The following is a 24,212-nucleotide window of genomic DNA, read 5'->3' as shown; positions in this document are numbered from 1 at the left end:
ACAGGTAGACAAAGCAACCTAATAGCCTAGGATTTCCTGCCCAGTCCCCTGAACATCAGCATGACAAAGATGCATGATGCTTGCATTAAGGACTCTGGCTAATGAACTTTTAATTGCTGTTTGCATCCAAATGCTTCATCTCACTGGAAACCTCCTCCTCTTTTTTTTTTTAATTTCCCACTTTCGTAAATCTTGCAGGAACCCACGACAGCCTGAAAGTAATGACGTGGACCTGGAGAATACACTCAGTGGAGCCAACTCGGGAGCTTTGTTTGTCTTTCCTCATGCATGCGCTTCCCAAATATACCAGCCACTACCAGGAACAGGGGGATGGGGAAGGGAAAGATGGGGAATTTCCAAGCTATTTTCACCTTCATCTTGGCAGGACATTTGATAAGCCCAGAAATCAATCGTGGTATTTTTTTTTTCATCAACTTAGTTTAAATGCCATTCTCTGGTGGACCTTTTAAATCCAACTGGGTTTTGGTAAAATCTTAACAAAGGCAACAGATTTCTGTCATTGAAAGAGGAGGTGGTCACAATGATCAAATTAGATAAACAGCTTTTCTGTGGCTCTTGCTTTAGGGATCCACAGTATTCTTCAATGATAGTTTGCCCCAATACTACAGGGTAAACTAAGGTACAGAAGCATTATCAGTGGATAGGATAGAGAAAGTCACACATAATCACAGAGCATTAGAGCTAAAAGGGACCTTACTGATCAGTTAATCCAGCCCTTTTTTTCTTTCTTTCTTTCTTTCTTTCTTTCTTTCTTTCTTTCTTTCTTTCTTTCTTTCTTTCTTTCTTTCTTTCTTTCTTTCTTTCTTTCTTTCTCTCTCTCTTTCTTTCTCTTTCTTTCTTTCTTTCTTTCTTTCTTTCTTTTCTTTCTTTCTTTCTTTCTTTCTTTCTTTCTTTCTTGCAATTGGGGTTAAGTGACTTGCCCAGGGCCACACAGCTAGTGTCAAGTGTCTGAGGCCACATTTGAACTCAGGTCCTTCTGACTCTACGGCAGGCCAGTGCTCTTATCTATTGTGCCACCTAACTGCTCCCTCCCCCCTTTTTTAGATGTGGAAACAAAGACCCAGAGATGTTTTCAAACAACTTCCCCCAAGTCATACTGAGAAGGATAAAAGTTAGAGGCAGGATTAGAACCCAGGATTTCCTCACTCCCAGGCCAGTGAATTTTTATTACATTACACTATTTATGGTAGTAATGAGGAAGAGAAGCTGCTTAAAGCCTCTTTTTCCAGTAAAAAGTAACTAGATAACCATTTCTGTTTCTAAAATGAAAAACAAAAATAGCCAGCTTTCCATCGAGTTGTGAATTGAAGTAAAATAAGTTTTAAAATTAAAAAATATTTTATTGCTAAGAAATGCTAAGCCTCATCTGAGCCTTCAGCAAGTCGTCATCTTTTTGCTGGTGGAGACCCTTGCCTCAGTGTTGGTGGCTGCTGACTGATCAGGGTGGTTGTTGCTGAAGGTTCAGGTGGTTCTAGCAATTTCTTTTCTTTCTTTTTTAAATAAGATTTTGCAAAGGTAGTAGGTAGCCTAGTTCATGGAGCTCAAATCCTGCCTCAGATACCTTTCAGCCATGGGTCTTTGGGCAAGTCACAACCTCTCTCAGCCTCAGTTTCCTCATCTGTAAAATGGGGATAATCACAGCATCATGTGAGGATCAAATGAGAGCATGTAAAGCACTTTATAAATCTCAAAGTACTATATAAATGCTAGTTGCAATTATTAGTATTATTATTAGAATTAAGAGGCACTTTTACATTTGGGGACTTTGTGTTCACTGTGCTTCCTGGATTGCCTGCTGTATATTCCTTCACATTCCCCAGGGTCAGAAAATGTGGTGCAGTAATTAATGTTTAGGAAATGAGGTTTCTTCCCTAAGAGCACTGACTTAGGATCTGTGTTTCATGGGAATAACTAAGTTATGCATGACCCTCTATATGTTCCTGGTGACCATTTGAGCTTTTATTCATTTACGGACGGGGAAGAGGAAGGTTTGAAAAAAGAAAATTCTTTTTCTTTTGGTTTGCAAAGTATTTTGGAATCTTAGCACATGTAATTCAGCTCAGATTGTTAACACAAATCCTTTCAATGTCTGTGCTATGTACACAATGATGTATTTTTACAACAATTTCACTGATTCATTTTCACCTTCTTGTTCTGCCAGCTATTTCCTCCTCAACCTCCCTGGGGAAGGGGAGAAGTCAAGAGATGGGGGGACGGCAGGAGTGGAAAAGGGGAGAGAAGAAAGAGAAGGACAAGGGGGGGATCAGAGGAGGGAGAGGGGAGAAAAAAGAGAAGTGGGAGAGATGAACAGGGAAATCAAGGGAGAAGATTGGAATAGGACAGGGAGGGAGAGAAAAAGTCAGGCATGGGAACAGTAAAGGTCATTTGACATTAAGTGGACTGAATAGAAAGTGCTCTCTAGAGCATGGATAGAACAACTTTGAAAGTCCTTTAACTACAAATGGTCTATACAACAAGCTACTTGGTTTGTTCTCATTTGCCAAGATTTCTGAAAGCCTCAAGATTTGTTCTTTGGGTACATTCCTGTGGGTTTCTAGGCCTCCCTTTAAAAGCTGGAGGTAGTCCACACCTCAGACTCTGATAAACCTTCAGTTCTCCAAGCATTCTCTTCTACAAGAATTATCTGTCTACCCCGGCCTAGACAGGTCTGCCTAAAGGATCTCTTCCTCAAAGGATCAATGAGATGGCCAATTCTGTGTGTGCCCCTACCACGGTTAGGTGTCTTTGCCAGGAGACCCAGCAGCAAAAAGGTGTGAAACTGTAACAGGGGAAATGGGGAAGACTGCTTACTGGGAAAGGAAAGGGGCCCAGATTAAACAACTTAGTAAAGTTATGGACCATCACAAGAGTGTTGTTATATTTATATAAACCAGAGTTTATACATTTTCTTTAAGGAAAAAAAAAGAATTCAAAATAAAGTATTTTAGCTTTTAAAAAAAATCCTTTTGGGACCCTGAGAGAGGGATCTTGAAAACATCAGGATTTTAAATATAAGGATTTTGTCATTCAGGCATTTGATTGGGTCCCAGGGAATTACCTACATTCAAGCTATTCTTGCCCGGGGCCATATACACTAATTCCACTTCCAAATTTATGTCTCTGGGTTGGCAGCTCAGTCCTCTTTCCCTATTAGCGCTACCTACACTCTTCATTAAGCCTCCCCTCTGTCTTTACCTGCTTGGCTTCCAGCCAGTTACTTACGTGATACACCTTGCTGGATAGAATTGGAACGGAAGAGACTCGGAGGAGTTTTTCTGCCCAGTCTTTTTAACAAGTGATCTCGCTCATTCAAGCTGTAAGGAAATTAAACACGAGTCAGTCCCCAGCTCCTTTAAGTCCATCTCAGAGGTACCTGCTGAATAACTTCAAGTTGTAAAATAAAACAGCCAGGGGGTGGGGGAAGAGGGAAAGAAAGCTTCCCCACATCAAGCAAAATGCCGTTTCAGAAGTCATCTCCCTATTTACAATAGACATGCCATGAAGTCTGTAAATACATTGGGAACTTTTCTTTAAAAAGCTTCTCTCTTATATGTTGTGGCCTGACACACAGCTCTGGTCTTTACCTTCCACTTCACCAATGGGTACTACAAATGCCCTTTTCACACTAGTTCTCAGGACCCCTTTGACAGCAGGGAGGATGACTTTGCTCCCTGTCTTTAAAGTTGCCATTCCCATCTGGAGCTTGCCTTTATGAACACCACAGTTATAAATGGCACTAGTTCAAGCATCCTCATTGCTTGTCTTTTGTAAAGCCCAATTTCCCCCCAACTAATCAAGCTAAATTTCTTTCTAAAGAATTCACTTCTTGTGTTTATATCCATAACATCTGAAATCAAAGTGAGTTTTTGTCTAAATCACAAAGATATGAATCATCATCATCATCATTTCTGCAAACCCTCTTGTACCCTCCAGGGGGTGACTTGACTTTGGACCAACATAAGAGTCATGCTCCAAGATGGCTTCTGTTACTAACCTGCCTCCTTAAAAACCAAAAAAACTTTGAAACACTATAGCCAAATAAGCTTTGTCTTCTTCCTTTTAGGATTTCATTAATAACTCACATTAAATGGTGCTTTTAAGTTGCCTTGTGGAATGTGAGCTCTGGTGAGGTAGGTGCTATTGTTTCCATTTTTAAGATAAGTGAGTAAACTGAGGTTTGGGGAGGTCTGATATTAGCATATCAGAGACAGGATTCAAATCCAGGTTTTCCTGACTCCAAGTCCAGGACTTAATCAAGCCTTCTCATAACTGGGCTAGGCACACCATCCCCAGTCCTTAGTTCCCAAAGCCTGAAAGTCTTGGTGGGGCTTTATGCAGTCCCTCACTTGCAAGTCAGAAGGACCTCAGACCAAGCTTCAGGCCTCAAGGGGCAAAGAGTCTCATAACTCATACACAAAAGGCCCATTCCTGTCTAACCATGTGGGGGGGAAAGTCTCCAATCGATCTCTGGGGATTCTGGACTGCCTCAATCCTTTTCTTAAAGCCAGGAATCCCAATGACCAGGGTCTGCAAGAGCATGGTCGTGATTCCTGGGTCAAGGTCTTTTTTTTTTCTTTTCTTCCTTTCCTTCTCTCCCTTCTTTTCTCTTAAAGAGCGGCTCAGATTCTGTCCGGCTTTGTGATTTTTGCCTTCTCTCCCATGAACAGGAAACTCTGTGTGCTCTGCACTTAGGTATCCAGAACAGACTATTTTGTAGCTGTTGTCTTTGATAAGATCACAATGTTTAATGCATTATCAATTAAAAGGAAGCCTGGGCTTTAGCGGAGCTAGCAATATGTTGGAAGGCTGATGAGGCGAAATGCTTTTTCTATGCCATCACACTGGCTATGCCTTTTCTCTCAATTTTTTTTTTCTTTCTTCCACTGGCCAGATTAATCTCAGTGGACCCTGCTGAGCACCTGGCCCTGACCACAGTGACCCTCAGATAAATGAGGAGTAAACATGTTCAAGCTTGCCTGTCCCTGTGCTGCCCCTGTGCAGCCACCAGCAGCTTCCAGTGCTTTTTGGTTTCAGGAAATGGAAAAGTTTTATGAAGTGCCTGTAGCCCTCCCTGCCTGACCCAGCATGAAAATGGCTCAGATCCACTCAAAGAACACAGGACAGATCCCAAGGAAGCAAGGCAGCCTTGTGACTTCTTGTCCATACTTGAGGCTGCAGGGTTCACAAGAGGTATCTGGAGCCTGCCTAAATACAAGTTATGTTGGACCATCCCATCTCCTACCCCCTCACCCTTCAAGGTCATGCTATCCCAGGGTGGGGCATTTGGCTGGTAATCAAAGCTAACTATGACTTTTCTAGGAGAGGAGGGAGAGGACAGGAATAGGGGCTTATCATGTGCCCTTTCTATCCTGCCCCCCCAGCCCTCACATGCAGAAGCTCTTCCCTGTAGTGTGGCATCATGAAAATTTCATTTACTCCCAGGCAGAAAGTCATCTGACAGACTCCTTAGCCCTGTTTTTCTTCATACAAATGCCTCTTAACTTAGTTTTTCTGAACAGTCGGCATTGTTCTTTCTCCCTCATGCCCACACTTGGAAAGTGCCACGGGCTTGGAGATCAAGCATCAGAATGAAACTGCACAAACTTATGATTTTTCCCAACACTCAACATATTTCACAAACACCCTTCCCCAAGGACTTTTTAAGTAACTGTGGACTGGGGGGAAAGCTTTTGTTTTCAGGTTTTGGAAAAGGTTCTTAAATATTTCAATTTAGAGTTACGGAAGAAAAGTGAATAAACCGTCTGTACCTTTTGACCAATGATCCATCCCACTGCTGGGCATACATCCCAAGCAAGTTAAATACAGGAACAAAGGTTCAATAGATGCCAAAGTAGAGTAAACAAGGAACTGGGAACAAAATGGGTGCCTGTTATGATAATTAGCATTCATACAGTACCTACTATGTGCAGGTACTGTGCTAAGTGCTTTTACAAATATTATGTCACCAAAATTGGGGAATGGCTGCAAAAAATGATGGTATAGGAATGTAATAGAATGTTACTGAGCAGCAAGAAATGAATATGAGTTATTCAGAGAAACACACTAATAGTGTACAAGCAGAGCCAAGAGAATAATACATACGACTACAACAACATAAAGGAGAAGATTATTAAAAGGATTCTGAACTCTAAGTAACTGAAAAATTCAATGATGGTCTTGAAGACTAGATCATGAACATACTGCCTCCCTCCTGGCAGAGATGTGGGGGACTATCAGGACAGAATATTATATTCACTGTTGGGTATAGTGATTATATTGTATGTTTTTGCTTCATTTTCTTTTCCTCAAGCAAGAGTTCAATCCGAAGGGATAGGGCTTTGGAAATGACTTATAGAGAGCATCAATAAAACATTTTCACATAAGTCTAGAAGCATTCGGTGAGTGCCTACTATGTGCTAAGTACTGGTGATACAAAGACAAAATGGAATGGTCCCTGATCTCAAGGAGCTTATTTTTGTTTGTTTGTTTGTTTTTGGTGAGGCAATCTGGGTTAAGTGACTTGCCCAGGGTCACACAACTAGTAAGTATCAAGTGTCTGATGCCTGGATTGGAACTCAGGTCCTCCTGACTCCAAAGCTGATACTCTATCCACTGTCCCATCTAGCTACCCCAAGGAGCTTAATGTTTTATAGAATATCAGGAAAGCTCTCAAAGTGTGTAAACAACACCATACTGGAGGTGTCAGAGGCACAGGTTTATCCCATTTCCTCTGTCATAAATAGGTATAATTTGTCCATGGGCTCCCGTTATGAATCGTCCACTGAAACAACTGGGAATTCCTTGTGTGCTACGAAGGCAGAACTTGATTTTGTTCAAATAAAGCATCCCATGTCTGAAGGACGTTCGTGTCAATATGCCTTAGTGGTGACAGAGATGTGGTCTGTCCCTGATTTGCCTCTCCAGAGGGGATGGACGTAGCTTCTGTGTAGACTTTGTCTGTTGGTGTGCTGCGATCCAAGGGTATTAGAAATATTCAAGACACATTAGATCCCCCAGTGATGATCCTTGGTGCTCATTTCAGAAAGAATGCTGAAATCCAGCCAGAAGAGATGTTCTCCTACCAAAAGGTCTGTTATAGACTGAGATGCAACCAGCAATTCTGGGATTTGAGGCAAGCAGTGAGACAAATCCCACTGACATGGACAGGGATGGAATGAAAATCTCAGGAGGAGACCTTGCAGAAGGGAGAGAACCCAGGTCACTGCCCTGTGTGAGGGAGACAGACTGTGGCGCATCACTGCTACAACCATTGTTCATAGAAAGCACGTGTCTTGGCCCGGTCACTAAGACAGAAAGCTTCCCATTTCTTCTGAGGAACTGAGGCAAATAGGGATTAAGTGATTTGTCCAGGGTCACAAAACTAGTGTCTGAGGCTGGATTTGAACTCATGACTTCCTGACTCCAAGCTTGGTATTCTATCCACTGCACTGTTTAGTTGCCCATTCCTTCTGGTAACTTCCCTTAAAAAAAAGTTATTCTTGCTAACTAGGTGCTAAGCTCAGCATTGTTACAATACCCTACTCCATTTCTAGTTCTAAGATGGCCTAGAGGTCGCAATGTGCTTTCATTCTCAAAAAGTAGTGCTATAATTTATAGAAGGAAGGTCACATCACAGATTTTGAGCTGGGAGGGACCTATGTGGGCATTCTAATCCAACCTGCCCAAGGACTCCTTTTATAGAAGAGGAAACTGAGTAACTTCTGTTAGCAAGCTGCCCTTAGGAAGTCACAAATGCATAACTCACAGTGAGCAAATCTGCTGAGCATGATGGGAATAATTACAATTGGACTCTGGGATTTTTACTCAGTAACCATTCTACTCTGATAGGACTTATAGCTGAAGCAGCAACAGGAGCTCAAATTCATTTTTTTTTTTAAAGAAACACCACGTGGAGTTCTCAATTAACTGATAGAGACTGGGAATCAGATAGCTTGGAAAGATTTCCTTGAGGAGTCACTTAGTCTGACATCTCCTTACTTTTTTTTTTAGGCAATTGGGGTTAAGTGACTTGCTCAGGGTAACACAGCTAGTAAGTGTCAAGTGTTTGGTCTGAGGCCAGATTTGAACTCAGGTCCTCCTGACTTCAGGGCCGATGTTCTATCCACTGCACCACCTAGCTGCCCCTACATCTCCTTACTTTCAAGCAGGCAAAGATAAACTATTTTGTATTTCAAGGCCTCCAGGAGAATGATATTCCATAGTGGCTCGGGGGCACCTCATCGAATCCTTTAGTAGCCAGGAAAAAAGGAGTGGTCTAAACTGGGGAATGTCAAGAGTGTGACTGGCATAATCACTTGAGTAATAAGAAAGGAGACAAAAAAAAGGTAGGAACTGTATCTGTAACAATGTATTCAAGGAAGCTTCCACAACTACTATTCTAATAAATAGTAATTAGCGATTTGCTACATTTTAAACCCTTTGAAGTCAGAAACTGTATCTTATTTATCTTTATATCTCCCTTATTGCCTAGGAAAGCACCTTGTGGTCAACAAATATTTGTTGACTGTAGCTAGCATTTATATATCACTTTAAAGCTTGCAAAGGACTTTACAAATATCACATTTTATCCTCACAACAACCCTGGGAGAGAGGTACTATTATTATCCCCATTTTACAGATGAGGAAACTGAGGCAAACAGAAGTTAAGTGACTTGAGGGGTAAAGGTCACACAGCCTGTAAGTGTCTCAGGTTGAATTTGGATTTAGGTCTTTCTGATTCTAATTCCAGTACTCTATCCACTATGCCCTGTAGCTTCCGCTGTTTTATGAAGGATTTTCTGGCAACCCACATATATTCCATCCTTCTTTCAAAATCTGGTTTAACACTCATCTTCTCCAATAAGCCTACCTTTCATCATGTGGCTCCCAGGCTTAAAAAAATCAATGGTGTTGTATTCCTATTATAATGAACCTAAATTTGTCTGTCTTACAAATCTCTCTAAGACCCACTCCACCCTTCACGTTCATTTCTACTGCTCCCCAATCACAACGTTGGACCTAGTAAAACTAGTCTTCTCACTGCCTCATGAACACATTATGTTTCTTCCCATTCCTTTTTCTTTCCTCATGTTTCTCCCACCACCCTTCAATGCCCTCCCTTTGACCTATCCAAATTGTACTCATCCTCCAGAGTTGAGCTCAGTTATCACCAACCCCATGAAGCCTTCTCTGAAATTTTCAGTCCTCACTGATATTTTCCCCCTCCTTGGAATTTCTCCTTAACTCATGTTTAGAACTTGCTATCCTATTGTTTTGTACCCATTGCTGATTGTTCCATGTGTATTAGTCTGAAGGAACCTCAGAGGTCATAACTGAATTCACGATAGAGTTAGATGCTCTTCTTTGATACCCTTAAACAAGTGACATTCACAATCTCAGAGCCAGGACAGATCTCAGAGGTCACCTACCAAAGTTGGCACCTGAAGAGAACTCCCTCTGCAATATTTCTGATATGGGTCATCCAGCCTTCAATGGAAGGCTTCTAGGGATGGGAAACTCCCTCTACCTCCCCAAGGCAGCCCATTCATTTAGTCACCTCTACTTGTCAGGAAGTTGGTAATGGTGGTGTTTCGCCCCCCTCCCCCATTTCTCTAAGCCAGACACTGTCAGTTCCTTCAAAAGATCCTTGTCTGGTAAGGTTTCATGTCCCCTCACAAGCCTGGTCATCTCTCTGTGGATGTACTTGAGTTTGTCTATGTCCTTAAACTTGAGTGCTTAGGAGAGACTATAATGCTCTGGATGTGGTCTCCCTAGGTTGGCATTATAGGAGGACTATCACATCCCTTTTCTGGATGTGATCCTTTGGTTAATACAGCTCAAGATATTTTTTATTAGCTTCTTACCTGCTTTATTACATTGTTGTTGACTTTAATGGAGCTTACATGACATTAAAATTTACAAGTCTGTCAGATGAACCATTGTCTCACCACTTCTTTTTCCATTCTGTACTGAGGCAGTTAATTTTTTGTACTGAATTGTGGTACTTTACACTTATTGCCATTAGATTTTATCTAATTAGATACGGCTCATTGTTCTAGCCCTTAGATACCTCTTTAGAATCTCAGTTTTGTAATCTAGTGTATTAGCTTCCTCTCCCAACTCTCCAATTGTGATAGATTTACTCCACATGCCTTCCCCCAAGTTATTGATGGGCTAAGGATAGAACTCTTTGACATTTGGCCTAGAAATTTCCCTTCAGACTAGCATTGATCCATTGATTCGTTGCTTTTTGAGTCCAGTTGTTCAACTGGGTCCAAAGTCATGTGATCTAATATCACTTAACCCATCTCTTTCCACAACACTATGACCATACTACCTCTTAGTAGGACCTCAGGCTATACTCTTTGAAATCTATTTTCCATTTCCATTTTGAAATCCAGTCATGGGAACATGGGATTTTAGATATAGAGCTGGAAGGGAACTCAGAGTCTAGCTAGTTCAATTCCTTCTGTTTACAAGGGAGGATGCAGAGGTCCAGGGAGGCTAGGAATCTTGCTCAAAGTCACACATATACTAAACATTAATGGTGGGATTTGAACCCAAGTCCTCTGGACCCAGAGTCATTACTCTTTCCTTACAGTACCATGGAGTCCAGAGCATGTAGTAAGCCTACACCCCACCTTAAGAAGTTGGGGAAATGAAATTCTCCTCTTTCCCAAATTGTGATTATACCTAGCCTCCATTTATTGCGGCCTTCCCTAAGAAGCAAGAGGGAAGCTAAAAAAAAAAGATTTCTTTTTCAAGAAGTTATCTCAATGATATGTTTAGTTAAAGTGTGTGAGGGGGAAAGTAGGAGTTCTTAAGAACATATCCAAGGATGCAAGAAAATGCCTCCACCTTAAAAGGTGGTGGATTTGTGCATCCTCAAATTAAGAAAGGCTGGTATAGGAAGTAATGCGCCAGAGGGCTGAGAACAAGCCTCCAGGGATGCCACACAAGATGGGCTCTTGCTTTGGTTGGATTTGAAAAAGAAAGTCAATACACCCAGTAAAGCAATGAGACATCCTTTTGACCTAATAGCCCGGGTTGCAACTTAAACAATCAGTCAGGGTTTAGGTGAGTAGAGGGGGGCAGTACCTGGTAGGAAGGTAGGTCATAAAGGAATATAAGGCTAACCCTAAGGGACCATGCTATCCTGTCACTCACTTCCCCTGAGACAGCAATCTAGCAGAGACTTCTAAAGATGGTTGCTGCTGAAAGTAGTACTATATAGCCTTTTTCTGGATCAAAGAGAAATCAATAACTCTCCCCCAACCAAGCTTTTCAAACCATTTGGTTTCTATGAATTCTTTTTCTATTTATGTTTCTGTACTGTTTTTCTCTTTTGAAATGTTGCTAATAAATGCTCTCTAACTATTGCATTTAAGAGGGGTGGGTGGGAAGAAACTCAAATACATCTCTCCTGGAGGTACATTACCCAAGGGAGAATCAGTCTACTGCAGGCAGTACTGTTTCTGACCTCATTAGCTGAGCAGACAAGGTAGAATTTGAATGACAGCCCTAGTGCATATGGAAACCATTGCCTCATGAGTCTTAGAATGAGGTAGTGAGGCTCATCTCAAATGAGGGAAGCCATGGTACTATGAGACTGGGTTGTTGTGAAAAGGTCAGGCTCTAGTCATGAGATTATAAAGAAAAGAGAAGCGAGTTTGACATTTGGACAAGGAGTGAGTGACCCAGAGACAAGATACTGTGGAGGTAGGCAAGAGTGACAGTAGAAAACCCCCAATTGTAGTAGACACATTTGGGAATAATTTGAGAAACTAGAATCTCAAGGGAAGGAGACATGTTTAAAAACCAGCGGTGATGACCCTGGGACAGTTTGTGTGACGCTGCTCTAAAAGAAGAAGTGTGGTTGTACCAGTGGAACAATATCTGTAGCAAGTGATGAAGGGGCAGGAGGAAGGGCAGTGATCTCACGGACAGGGTGCTGGACTTGGGAGTCAGGAGGCACTGAATTCAAATCCTGCTTTTGGCATTTATGAGCTTTGTGCAGGTCACTGAACTTCTCACGCCTCAGTTTCCTCATCTTTAAAACGAGGGGATTGGATTCTATACCCTTAAAGGCTCCTTCCAGTTCTAAATCTATGATCCTATGAGACAGCATAAATATGAATTCATTCCTTACCTTCTTTCTGAGGCTGACAACTTCTCTTCCTATGTTGAGGAGAAAGAAGAAGCTGCACCTTATTCTGGGGGGCAGGAATATGAAACTGTAGCATCAGCTATAGGTGGGGCAAAGATGCTTTTGGTGAAGAGAAAGAAGTCCCAGCCTTAGGAAGATGACGGGGACTTAGGGTTGTATATAACAAAGGCTGTTCCAGCTAAGATACCATTTTACACATAATGGAGATAATACCATGTGATATATTGTACCGTACAATGAGGACTTAAGCCTTCTTACTTAGATTGAGAAGTAGCAGGAAAGAGTCAAGGGATTTAGAATACTTAAATCCATACTTCTAAGAATGGAAGGGTTTTATCCAAACTTCACTGGATCTGTGATTGAATCAGTGTGGGGACTTAATCAGTGTTGATCCCAACCCATCCATGCCTCCTCATCCTGTGAAATTCTAATGAAAGGTCTTTCACCAAGGCGGAAGATTTCCTCTTGTTAAGGTATTGCATTTTGTGAGTACCAGTGGGGCTCTCAGGCTATCCTCCTGTTACCTCTGGCTCTCACTACATGAACTAATGTCACAAAATGTCAAAGTTGGGAAGAATCTCTGAGGTCTTCTGGTCCAATCTGCACTTGAACAAGAATCCCAACTGTGACATAATAACTGCTCACACATATGTATGCTGCTTTTATGTTTGCAGAACACTTTGTCCACATTATCTTATTGGTCCCTATAACTTTGTCAGAGTATTATTGTGACCATTTTACAGATGAAGGATCTTTCTCCATGACAAAGCCTTGCAGAAACAGCCTAGTAGTAAGTAGAATCTATCGCAAACTTGGACCCATGCACATTTCCTATGTCTTTCATGAATTCCAGAAGGATTCTGCTAATTGATAGTCATATAGAATTCAAAAGAGGCCTGTACTGATACAAATGACATTGCTTCCTGTTCAATGATTTGCTTGTTGCTGCCAACATTAAGTATAACAATAATCTTAAGAATAAAAAAAAATTGACAAGTGAACAACAAACTGTGTAGAGGAAGAGGATGAAGAAACTTTCATAATACGAAGTCATGCCTGATAGATTGGCCCACTGTGAATTCTGTGGCTTCATTTGGTCCTCTAGAACAAAAGGAAAGCTGGCTATTTTTCCTCCAGAAATACACTGACCAAGAGAAGAAGGATCACCCAAAGTACATTAACCTAAAAATATTTTCTAAGGGCACTAGGAATTATGCCTCCTCTAAGACAACAACAATAACAATAACGAATTCTGATACAATGAATGTAGTTATTGTTATGGCACGACCAATACCAGGGATAAATGACTGAAAGACATCACCAGCTGTGGGTGAATTTTTCCAGAGAAGTAGCTCCATATTCATTTATTGGATGCAAACATCTTTATGGAATTAAAATGAGCTATTATTGAGAAACTTTCCTGATACAGGGATTAAAAGGCTCCACATACCCTTCGACCTCTAGGAGTCCTTCATGGAACATGTATCTGCTAGGAGGTACAGGGCCAGTTCATAATGAAACCTAGCTCCAGGCTGGAGGCACCAACTGTGGACTCAATTAGACATGATGAAAACCATCCCTATACCAAACTTCAAGAAAATGGTTGGTGTTGAATACTTCATCCTTGTACAGTCCAGTTGATGTAAATATCTTGTATTTGATTTGCATGTGTCTCATATATATAAGTACATATACACACACACATACATCTATATCTATATCTATCTATCTATCTGTAAATGTACATGTTATCTCCTACATCCTACATTAGGATGAAAGTTCCTTGAGGGCAGAAACTGCTTTGCTTTTATCTTTGTATTCCTAGGGTTGGCACACAGCAAGAGCTAAACAAATGCTTGCTGAGTGATTGCCAAGAATCTCATCTTTTTTTTTATATTATCAACAAACATTAATTCAACTATAGGTTTTCTATTAGGGGATCTTTATCCAATGACTCATGGACTGATATGCTGCTGAAACAAATGAAGTCTATCAATATTGATATTTTTCTGATGAAAGAAACTAGAAGACAAAAGGAAACTGCAGCTAAATGGAAATATGGTTCAGGACTTCTCCTAGAAGAGGCAAACAAAAGGAATTGGGAGAACTGATGTTATCTTGGGTTTAAAGGAAACAAAAAAATAGCATTTCTGAGACCCTTGGGCATCTCATTTAGCAGTATTTGTGAGAAGCACAAGGAAAAAGACCGCTGTGATGATAACTGGGCAGCTAGATGATGCTATGAATAGAGTTGGACCTGGAGTCAGGAAGACCCAACTTGAAATCCAGCCCTACACACTTACTAGCTGTGTGACACTGGGCAAGTCACTTAATCCTGTGTGCCTCAGTTTCCTCATCTGTAAAATGAGGAGAAGGAAATGGGAAATTATTCCAGTATCTTTGCCAAGAAAACCTCAACTGGGGTCACAAAGAGTTGGGCACGACTGAAAAATCACAGTGACAACAGACAACAAAATGTGATCATTGCAGCTTACATGCCAACATCTGCAGATGTTGGTAGAGAAGAGAAAACCTATGAAGAGATTTTCCAGCCAAATAAACAGTTTGCTCCTTGGAGACTTCAATGCAAAGGGAGGCACAGGGGACAATGGTGAAAAATACACTGGAGAATATGGATCACGTTTGAGAAACAAAAGAGGCCAAAGGCTTGCTGTAGGCTACTTAGAAGTCTTGACTATATATTATGAGTTCTTTGTCATAAGAGAAAGTGAGAAGGTACTGGATGATAAAAATACCCAAGAACATCACAGAACAGTAGAACTCATCTCTATGTGCTACATTATAGTTTGGAAAGCATTTTCCTCACAATGCCATGGCATAGATCTAAAGTGTAATCTGCTTCAGAGGAACTTGAGGCTTGGAGAGCTGAAAGGACTTGCCCCTTGGTCACCAATAATAGTAAGCACTGGAGCAGGAACTTGAATCCTGGTCTTCTGATTTGAAATCTAGTGTTCTTTTTTATTATATCACTTACATATGGTATAAGGAAGAGGTGTTGGGATGGATAAAGCCCTGGGCCTGGAGTCAGGAAGACTTGAATTTAAATCTGGCCACAGATACTTATAACTGTGTGACCTTGGGAAAGTCATGTAACCTGTTTGCCTCAGTTTCCTCATCTGTAAAATGGGGATAATGATAGCACCTACCTTCCAGGGTTGTTGTGAGGATCAAATGAGAAAATATTTGTAAAAGTGCTTAGCGCAATGCCTGGCACACAGTACGTACTATATACATGTTAACAATTATTGTTATTGTTAGTAGTATAATTATTATTATAACAAATTATATAACCAATATAACCAATAATATAATTGGTAGAACTGAGCAAAGGAAAAGTTAAGTCAAACATAAAGGCATATTTCTGAGCCACAGGGAAAATTCCCAAGGGACGTGGTAAAAGGTTCATCATTGGAGGCACTGAAAATTAAATCAGACGGTGCACTGAATATGCATAGGCAAGAAAATGGGCTAAATGACCTAATAGCATTGTATTTATTTTTTGCCAAAAAAGAAAAAATCCACTATGATTTTTTGAATGCTACCTTTCCTAAAGGCAAACTACTTCCACCTTTTCTAGTTAAACTTAGGAAAATTCAAATCAAAGGTGAATTGATATTTTTCTGAGTGTAAGGATTTTTAGGAGAAAAAAATTCATTTTTCTAGTTTCATTAAGATCCCTCTTTCCTCCCCAATCCCTTTTGTCTTCTTCCCTCCCCTACCCCACAAAACAAACAGGCCTTAGGTCTGGACAACAAACATCTGTCTTTACAAATTCAAATGAGAAGCATCCAAACAAAGAGAATAATTCAAAGCTGGCCACAATGTCCCTCGGGCTCATTTGTTCAAGTAATTAAAAAAAGATGAGCTTCACCACCAATTAACCTACTGAGCACTAATTAACGTTAATGAGGATTCAAGGTGCTTGGCAGAGCCTGACCTCAGTGTCCTGGTGGAGCTCATTGACAGGCTGATGGCAAGAGCAAGGCTCACCAAGAGGAGGAGCTTAAGGTGGGTGCAGGTGTGAGCTTCAGGCAGTGGCTCTCAGGGAATCATGTGCAGCTCAAGGCTGGGAGAGAATTCCACACAAATCTATGAACATATTATCACACAGACATACACAGATGTGTCTAGATGTTGTCATACATATGTACACACGTACAGATAGATAGACTACATATGAAATCAGGCTGTTCCAGGACTGTTTGCAAGCAGCAAACGTCCAAGATGTCTGGTATCTAAACCTCAGCCTGGCCCTTTTTTTTGCTGTTCTCATCATTTTTACCCCCCTCAAGCAGACGCCCCTATTTATGTTCCTGAAAAATTCCAGAGTCTAATAACGGCACCACAAATATTTGAAATTATTTGTTTTCCCATCATCCCATATGAAGTAATGCAATATGGGCAGTCAAATCCTACTCAGAGTTGTTAAAAAAAAAAAGCCCTCTGGCAGGATGATTTGTGGGCACCACGCCTGCCAGCCCATACCTTCCCGTGTCTGAATGTACAGCAAACATAAAATAGACATAGGTCTCAACGACTTGGAGTTGTCATAAAAGGCCCCAGTATCACAGAACGCAGGCTGAGCCAAGAGCTGAGGAAAATAAATGCATAACCGCTTTTCTCGTTGCCTGCAGGACTCTTTCCCAGCACACTGACACCTTAGCTCTCTCCCACTCACTGGTGCTGCTTTGCAGTGTCTTAAAAGTCTCTCCCTGCAGAGCTGCCACAAAAGTCACATTTAGGTGATAGGAACAACTGAGGGACAGGAGTCCAGGCTGACATCCTCCCTGGAGCTGGCTCAACTGTCACAGGCTGGACAAAACATTTTGGCTTTGCTTTCCTGGTCATTAACTTGTGATAGATTCCCATTAACTTTGTAGGCAGTGCTACAATTTCACTATCCATAATCCTGCACCCATTTTTTTTTAAACTCAGCCCTTCATTTCTTACTGTCAGGCACCTGGGTTAAATCTCCAAAGGCTTCTCTTGCAAATATGCTTGCACCATCCTTTTTTGATAAAGTTACATTCCTTCAAAAGAAAGTGATTTTAATCAATGGACTCTCAAACTTTTTATATGGAAAGAGGGCCTGTCGGGTGGTTATTTGTAGGTTAGTAATGTCAGTGTTGGTACTGAAACACTCCAGAGAATTTTAGAGACTCTATAGTGTTGGCTTTTTAACTTAAAAAAAATATATTCCCCACTGAGCTTGTAAATGGACTAAAGGCATTCATAGAATCGGTTTTCGGAGGAGATTTAGCAACAGGACCAGAGAGGTGAAGGTTAGGCAGGAATATTAAAGGAGATGGAATATTGGAACCTGGGTCTCTGTATCCCAGCCCACTTTTCTTATTTCTATACTGTTACCTTTTTAATAATATAATACTCTATTACTTAGTAATGAGAGGCAGCCCAGCACAGTGGACAGAAGATCTCATCTTAAGAGTCCAAAAAACCTGGGTCCAAATCCCACCCCTGAGATACTGGCTTGGACTGGATAAATCACTTAATTTCTCAGACTGTAAGACCATTATAGCAACTCTTTGAGTCTATAAATTGCAGAACAGTTGCTAATGTAGGTTGGTAGAGGGAGTTTCTTCACTGCAAGTTATATACAATGAGAAAATCATACATCTGGATCCCTCAAAAATTGACTAGTATTAGTTATTCTGTACTAATTCCAATTTAACAACCATTCAAGAATCACACATGTAACATACGGTAGATTAATGTGGTAGATTAATGTGGTGTCTCACTCGATAGTTGGCTTAAACGCATGGGTAAACACTGGCAAGTCATTAATCTTTTCATGGTATAATGGAAAGAGCAATGATTTGGAGTTAGAAGAGCTGGATTCAAATTTCACCTTTGCTACTCATTACTTTGGAAAAGTCACAACCTGTCTGAACCTTAGTTTACCTATCTTCAAAATGAGAGGGTTTGACTAGGTGATCTGGCTTTCACTTCACCTCCAGCTCAAAATCCTTCAATCCTCAGTTTCTGTCAAGAATCCATAAGAGGGAAGTGTTACACATAAGAAATAAATCCACAGAGTTCCAAAGATTTGGATTCATTCAAGAGTCATAAACTGAGAAATGAGAGGTTTTGAGAGGTCATCTACTCCATTTCCCTTGCTCTAAACAGCACTTACACAATTTCTGGCAACAATTTTCTTAAAAATTTCCATGAGAGTCATGTTCCCTGCTCCCCAAGAAGCACCTCCTCCATTCTCCACGTTGGTCCTGGTAAGCTCAGCTGAATAATCCTCACCTCCCCTTCTAAGAGGTAGATGGTAGAAAGGCTCATTGCAGTAGACAGTAGAGTCTACAAGAAAGGAAAGGGGTGGGGAAATGGAAGAATATAAGGAGAAAAAGTCTCTTCCTTCTACTAGAATTATTTATTTGGCCGTTTTTTAAAAGTAAACTAACGTCCAAATTCTTACCCAGCCTTTGCTCCTCACAAGTGATTAAAAAAAACAAATCATGAATTGTGAAAACGTAACATAAAACTGTAAAATTGGATTATAATACCTATTCTGTGCACTGAGGAAGAAAGACTAGCCTAGCTCTTACATGCAGAAAGACAGTCTATTTGTATTCCTAAGTTGGGAGTGGGGAACTGCTCCATTTTTGTCTCTTTCTTTTTTTCAATAAAAGTAACGAGGACAGCTTCTTTGCTTATGGGGCTTCTTCTGGTTGACTTTTGATCTCAAGGCTGGTGAATATCTCAAATTTCACAGAATTTTAGAGCCCAAATATGTTTCTGTCTTTCCTTCCTAGGCCTCAAAGGACTGAGAGTAGAATGAACACTGCCAGTAGCATCCAGTTATTATTGTAAAGATTAGAAACAAGGGGCTTATTACCCTGCTTGCTCAAAGGGCTCAGGGGCTAAGGAGTGAGTCAGTGGGTAAAGGTTTTCAAGTCAGAATCCAGCTCTGTGACTCTGAAATCCACAGGAAGCAGAAAGTGATTTTCTTTATCAAAAGATAAGCATTTGACTTAATGTGATTTCAGAATAGTGAACTATATTTTACCTGAACCAGCCCATTTCCATAACCAATACAAATAATTCAATTCCTATAATAACACCAATTCTGTATGTTGTAGCAAAATGTCCTCCCTGGTTCCTGGCAGTGCTGTAGGGCCTGAAGACTGTTTATAATTGATTCTGAGGGGACACCATTTTAAGTGTCTGTGCATGTGCTGTATATAACTTAAGTGGCACAGTGGATAGAGCATTGGACCTGGAGTTGAGGAAGACTCATCTTCCTGATTTCAAATACTTCCTAGCCATGTGACCCTAGGCGAGTCTCTTAACCTGTTTGCCTCACTTTCCTCATCTGTAAAATGAGCTGGAGAAGGAAATGGCAAAGTGTTCCGGTATCTTTGCCAAGAAAATACCAAATAAGGTCAAGAAGAGTGGGGACAGAACTAAAAGGACTGAACAACAATAGCCACTGGATTATACTTTTCTCAGAAAAAAAAAAGGCACTGAGGCCAATTTCTAGCGTGTGGGCATTTTCTCATGCTGCAAATACTATTTTGCTGATGCAAAACAACTATAATGTGGCTTGTAAATACTACCAAATGATACACATGCTTCCAAATATCACTAGATACAAAGTACTCCAGAGGCATTAAAAACATCCTTCATTGCATATGTTTGGGAGACCACAAGGAAGAATGTTCAACAAAGCGTCTTTCCCACGTTCGCTCTTCCAGCAGCCTCTGCTTCAGAAGCATCAACACCAGAGGGTTGCCCGGTGAGCAGCCTTGAGTGACCGACTACAGCTACCGAGGGCGTACAAACGACACTCAAAGCTTTCATTTCCAGTCAGCGTGAACTTGAATGTGGGGGCAGAGTAGGGGCTGCAGTCAATGACCAAACTCCTGAAAACACGATTTCTTCTTTTGGAACACCACTATCAAAAACTGAATATGCCAACTAGAAGGAAGTGTTTACTGTCCAAACTTATTCTACCATTTTTGCCTAGCAGATATTCCTTGGGTAAAGTTCTTTTTTCTACTCTAACATATTAAGACTATATTTCCAGGAGGCAGGAGCCACCTCGGTCCCATGGCCCATTCCACCTTTGTGTAGTTTCAGTGGCAAGGAAGGTTGTTCCTACCTCCTGCTTCAATCTGCCACTACACCTTCAATCCATTGCCTCTAGTTTTGATTCTGGGCTCAAAGCTAGCATCGCCATGATAGCTATCTTCAACCACTTAAATAACAGTAACAACAGCTAGCATTTATAAAGCACTTTAGAGTTTGCAAAGTGTTTTGTAAATATTCTCTTGGTTTTTACTCAGGCCAATCCTGGGAGGTAAAGCACTATTATCATCATCCTCATTTTTCAGATGAGAAAACTGCGGCAAACAGAGGTTCAGTGACTTGCTCAGGGTGAAACAGCTGGTAAGTATCTGAGATGGAATTTGATCTCAGGTCTTCCTGAAGTCCAGAACCCTCTCTATTGTTCCACATGGCTTGTGAAGACAGCTAGTATATCGCCCCTAATTCTGCTGCTACAGAAGACTTTTCTTCTTCAGGTTCAACCCTTCTTGTCCCTTTGATTCTCCAAGACCTTCATCATTATAGTTGCTTTCTTCTATCTGGACCCTAATTGTGGTGGGCAGAACTGAATAAAATCCTCCAGACTGCTCTGACTAGGGCCAAGGACCACAGGAGTGTTGCCCTCTCTGGTTCTGGAGACTCTGCCTCTTTCAATACAGCTTAATATGTTAGGGTTTTTTTTTTCCTGCTATATCATAATTCATATTGAGATTATGGCCATGTGTTCCCCATTTTATATTTGTGGGGCTGATTTTTTTGAAATGGAATATAAGACTTCACATTTATCTCTATAAAATTCTGGGCTCCTCTCTCCCCCCTCCAACAATAAATGAGCATCCCTCCCCTCCCCATGATATTAACAGTTCTAGAAATCTTACATCTGTAGTCAGATGACTCAAATATGATTTAAGGAGAATGAGAATGTTCAAAGAGCTCACTCAGCCTGGTTTGGCCTTTACAATAAGCCGTGTTGGCTTAGTGATGAAAGAGCTTGTTTTGGGGCTAGGAGAGACTGAGATCAAGCTCTTCCCCAGATTTGCACCGGTTGTGTGGCCCTGGCCAAGTCACTTCAACATTAAATGCTCTCAGTTCCTCTCTAAGACTCTATTTTTCGGAAAGGGCACTGAGGGTTGCCTGATGTGGGAGTTTGCCATACCACTGTATTCCCTTATCTCTATCCTTGGCTTAAGTCAGTCCCTCTAGTCCTTTTCTGCTTGTCTCCTCATCTGCTAATTCTCCCCATTTTTATTTTCTAGCAGGTTCTCTATTGTACTGTTCCACAACCTTAACTGGTCGCTCCTGGCCTTTGTGGTGTTGCTTGTTATTCATGTCTTTTATCTCATTAGTACAGGAGATGAAGGTTTTGATGCGATTGTTCAAATTAACTTCTATACCTTTTCCTTTCCTATCTCATCAGACCCATTCCTAAAAGAAGGCTGTGAGGAGGCCTGAAGTTCAGCCCTGCCTTTTATCTGAGCTTTCATACTGCATTATTCTGCTCTACTAACTCTAACAGTTCAAGGCAACAACAATGTGTATTTTGGATGAAGGTGCCCAAATCGGTGGTGCATGCAGCCTGTTTGTAAAAGTCTCTGGGCTGGGTATGGGAGGAGGCTCTCTTAGGAAGGCCATGAACTTTCCTCCTTTGCGCAGGGCCTGGCATTCATAAGACTGGCATTACTGCCTATAGCTCACTGCTTAATCACTGTGGGGCTAGAGAATAAACTGTTTCATTCACTAGTCTAAGAAAGAACCCAAGGAGTTACTCATTAGTAAGTGTGAATAATACCCAAGTAGCACCACCTAAGGAGTGTTAAGCTGGGCAAAGAAGGAGGCATTACTTGAATAAACACTAGCATTATAAGCACAATACAAAAGGAAGATTAGCTGAGCTCAGCTCCACAGGCCCGCTAAAACTCAAGGTCCTTTGATTAAGCACCCACTGCTATCCCTTCCTTGACACAGGAGCTTCAAGAAAGCAGGGACGGGTTTTTGCCTCTCATTGTATCTCCAGAGCTTAGCAAAGTGCCTGGCACGCAGTAGGCACTTAACAAGGAAGGAAACAAACTTTTATTATGACCTTTGTGTGTGCCAGGTACCATGCTAGGTAATTTGCAATATTTCATTTGATCCTCACGACAATCCTGGGAGATAGGTGCTATTATTCCCATTTTACAGTTGAGGAAACAGAGGCAAATAGAGGTTGTGACTTGTCTAGGGTCACACAGCAATCGTTTGAGACAGAATATGCACTTGGATCTTCTTGACCCCAGGTGCTCCAGGGTTCTATCTCCTATGCCACCCAATTGCTTCTATTACATGTTTGTTGACTAGATTTCCCCTTACATTCTTAAGAGCTACTGGTTCTCTTTTGCTCAATAAGGAAATCTCTCACCAACAGTCAGATGTATTTGAGACTGGCCAATAGGTTATATCTGGCCTGCACAGACAAATCCATTGCATAACAACAACACAACACTTGTACTGGCTAAGTGCTTTACAAATATCTCATTTGATCCTCACAACCATTCTGAGAGGTAGCTGTTATCATTATTCCATTTTACAGATGAGGAAACTGAGGCAAAAAGCAGGTAAGTGGCTTGCCCAGGGTCACATATAGCTCGTCATTGAGCCTGGATTTGTACTCAGGTCTTCCTGACTCTAGGCCCAGAGCTTTATCCACCGAATCACCTCGCTGCTACAAATAAGAATAAAGGAAAAAAGAGGCAGCCTGGATTAGTGGATAAAGAGCTGATATCAAAACCAGGAAGATCAGGGTCCAAATTCTGCCTTTGACATGTACTGGCTGTGTGACCCTGGGCAAGTCACTTACATTCTCAGTTATCTAGGCAGCTCCCTAAGATTATAAACTGCAGAGGTGCATTTGACAGAGGGACTTTCCCCACCTGGGAGTTCTCTATTCCAATGAAATCCCGCCTCCAGTCCTTTCCCTATCCTACTCTGGATAGGAAGGGAACAATGGATTTTCAAGGCTCCTAACCCATAACCACTGAAGAGAAGACTGTGGCCTTCTAAGCTATGGGGCATCAAAAAAATCTGCTCAGGGAGCTGCGGGCATTCAAAAATTCAAATGTGAATTCCAAATTACTCTAAGAATTTCTCTCAAATTCATTTTCTCTCCTTAAATTTGGTTAGTTTATTGAACTCAGTAATTACAGGAGGGAAAGCCTCATTATCACCCAGCTAGCACGTGAAGAACACCAAATCAGTCCATTTTATCTCAAGCACTTTGGAATTGCCCACAAAACAATGAGTAGAGTCAGGTTTCTGTAGGATTATGTCCACCCTGTAACTCAATTTTAGGAGGGGCTTCTGGTTATCAGTTACCAGCTAAGTGGAATGTCTTACTTTCTGAGATCAATCAGAGCTGGAGGAGAGGGAGACCCTGAGGAGAGTCTTTAAATTGAAAAGCAAACAACCTACTGATAATGAAGCAGAAATGTAATCAACCAAGATCTTCTGAGAACCTCTTCAAGAGCCCATCTTTAACTGGAATGTTTAATGCCGATATCTCCACTATGTAAACAGCATAATGAAATAATCTTTGCCTCTGTAAATCCACCTTCCACAGCTTCTATCTGCAGGCCATGTGGGGCAAATGAAATCGACATTTTACAAAAGGAGCCAAATGGGTCCTGGGTGTTTTCTGAAAGGATGCAACCAACCATCAGCACTAATTAACCTGTTGCTGAAGTCTGCTGTGGGAGTAGAATTGATCCCACAGAAGTACATATTTGTCAGGAAAGATGGGTAGTTTACGTGGGATTATTGCTTTTAAGACATAAGACATGTATTATAGTCATTCTTGAAATGTAGAGGTGGGGTCCAGAGTGCTCCTTTCGTCTCAGCCATTAGTGAACCTTAGGTCATTTTACCTCTGTGTACTAGCTTCCCCCCTCTGTAAAAATGG

General features: G+C 41.2%; 1 protein-coding gene across 5 annotated transcripts in view; it reads right to left on the bottom strand.

The window, feature by feature from the left end:
- ATP8A2 (ATPase phospholipid transporting 8A2) overlaps positions 1-24,212 on the bottom strand; it is a 756,382-nt gene that overhangs the window by 5,771 nt on the left and 726,399 nt on the right. For all 5 annotated transcript variants that reach the window (XM_020997141.2, XM_078147075.1, XM_020997145.2 and 2 more), the window contains one exon: positions 3,244-3,335. In XM_020997141.2, coding sequence (XP_020852800.2) covers positions 3,244-3,335 — 92 coding nt within the window. The remainder of the gene's footprint in view (positions 1-3,243; positions 3,336-24,212) is intronic.

Source organism: Phascolarctos cinereus, unplaced genomic scaffold (assembly GCF_003287225.1).
Source record: "Phascolarctos cinereus isolate Bilbo 61053 unplaced genomic scaffold, phaCin_HiC Scaffold_726;HRSCAF=1367, whole genome shotgun sequence".
NCBI lineage: Eukaryota > Metazoa > Chordata > Mammalia > Diprotodontia > Phascolarctidae > Phascolarctos > Phascolarctos cinereus.
Note: the sequence above shows the minus strand (reverse complement) of the source record. Positions and strands in the feature narration are given on the sequence as shown.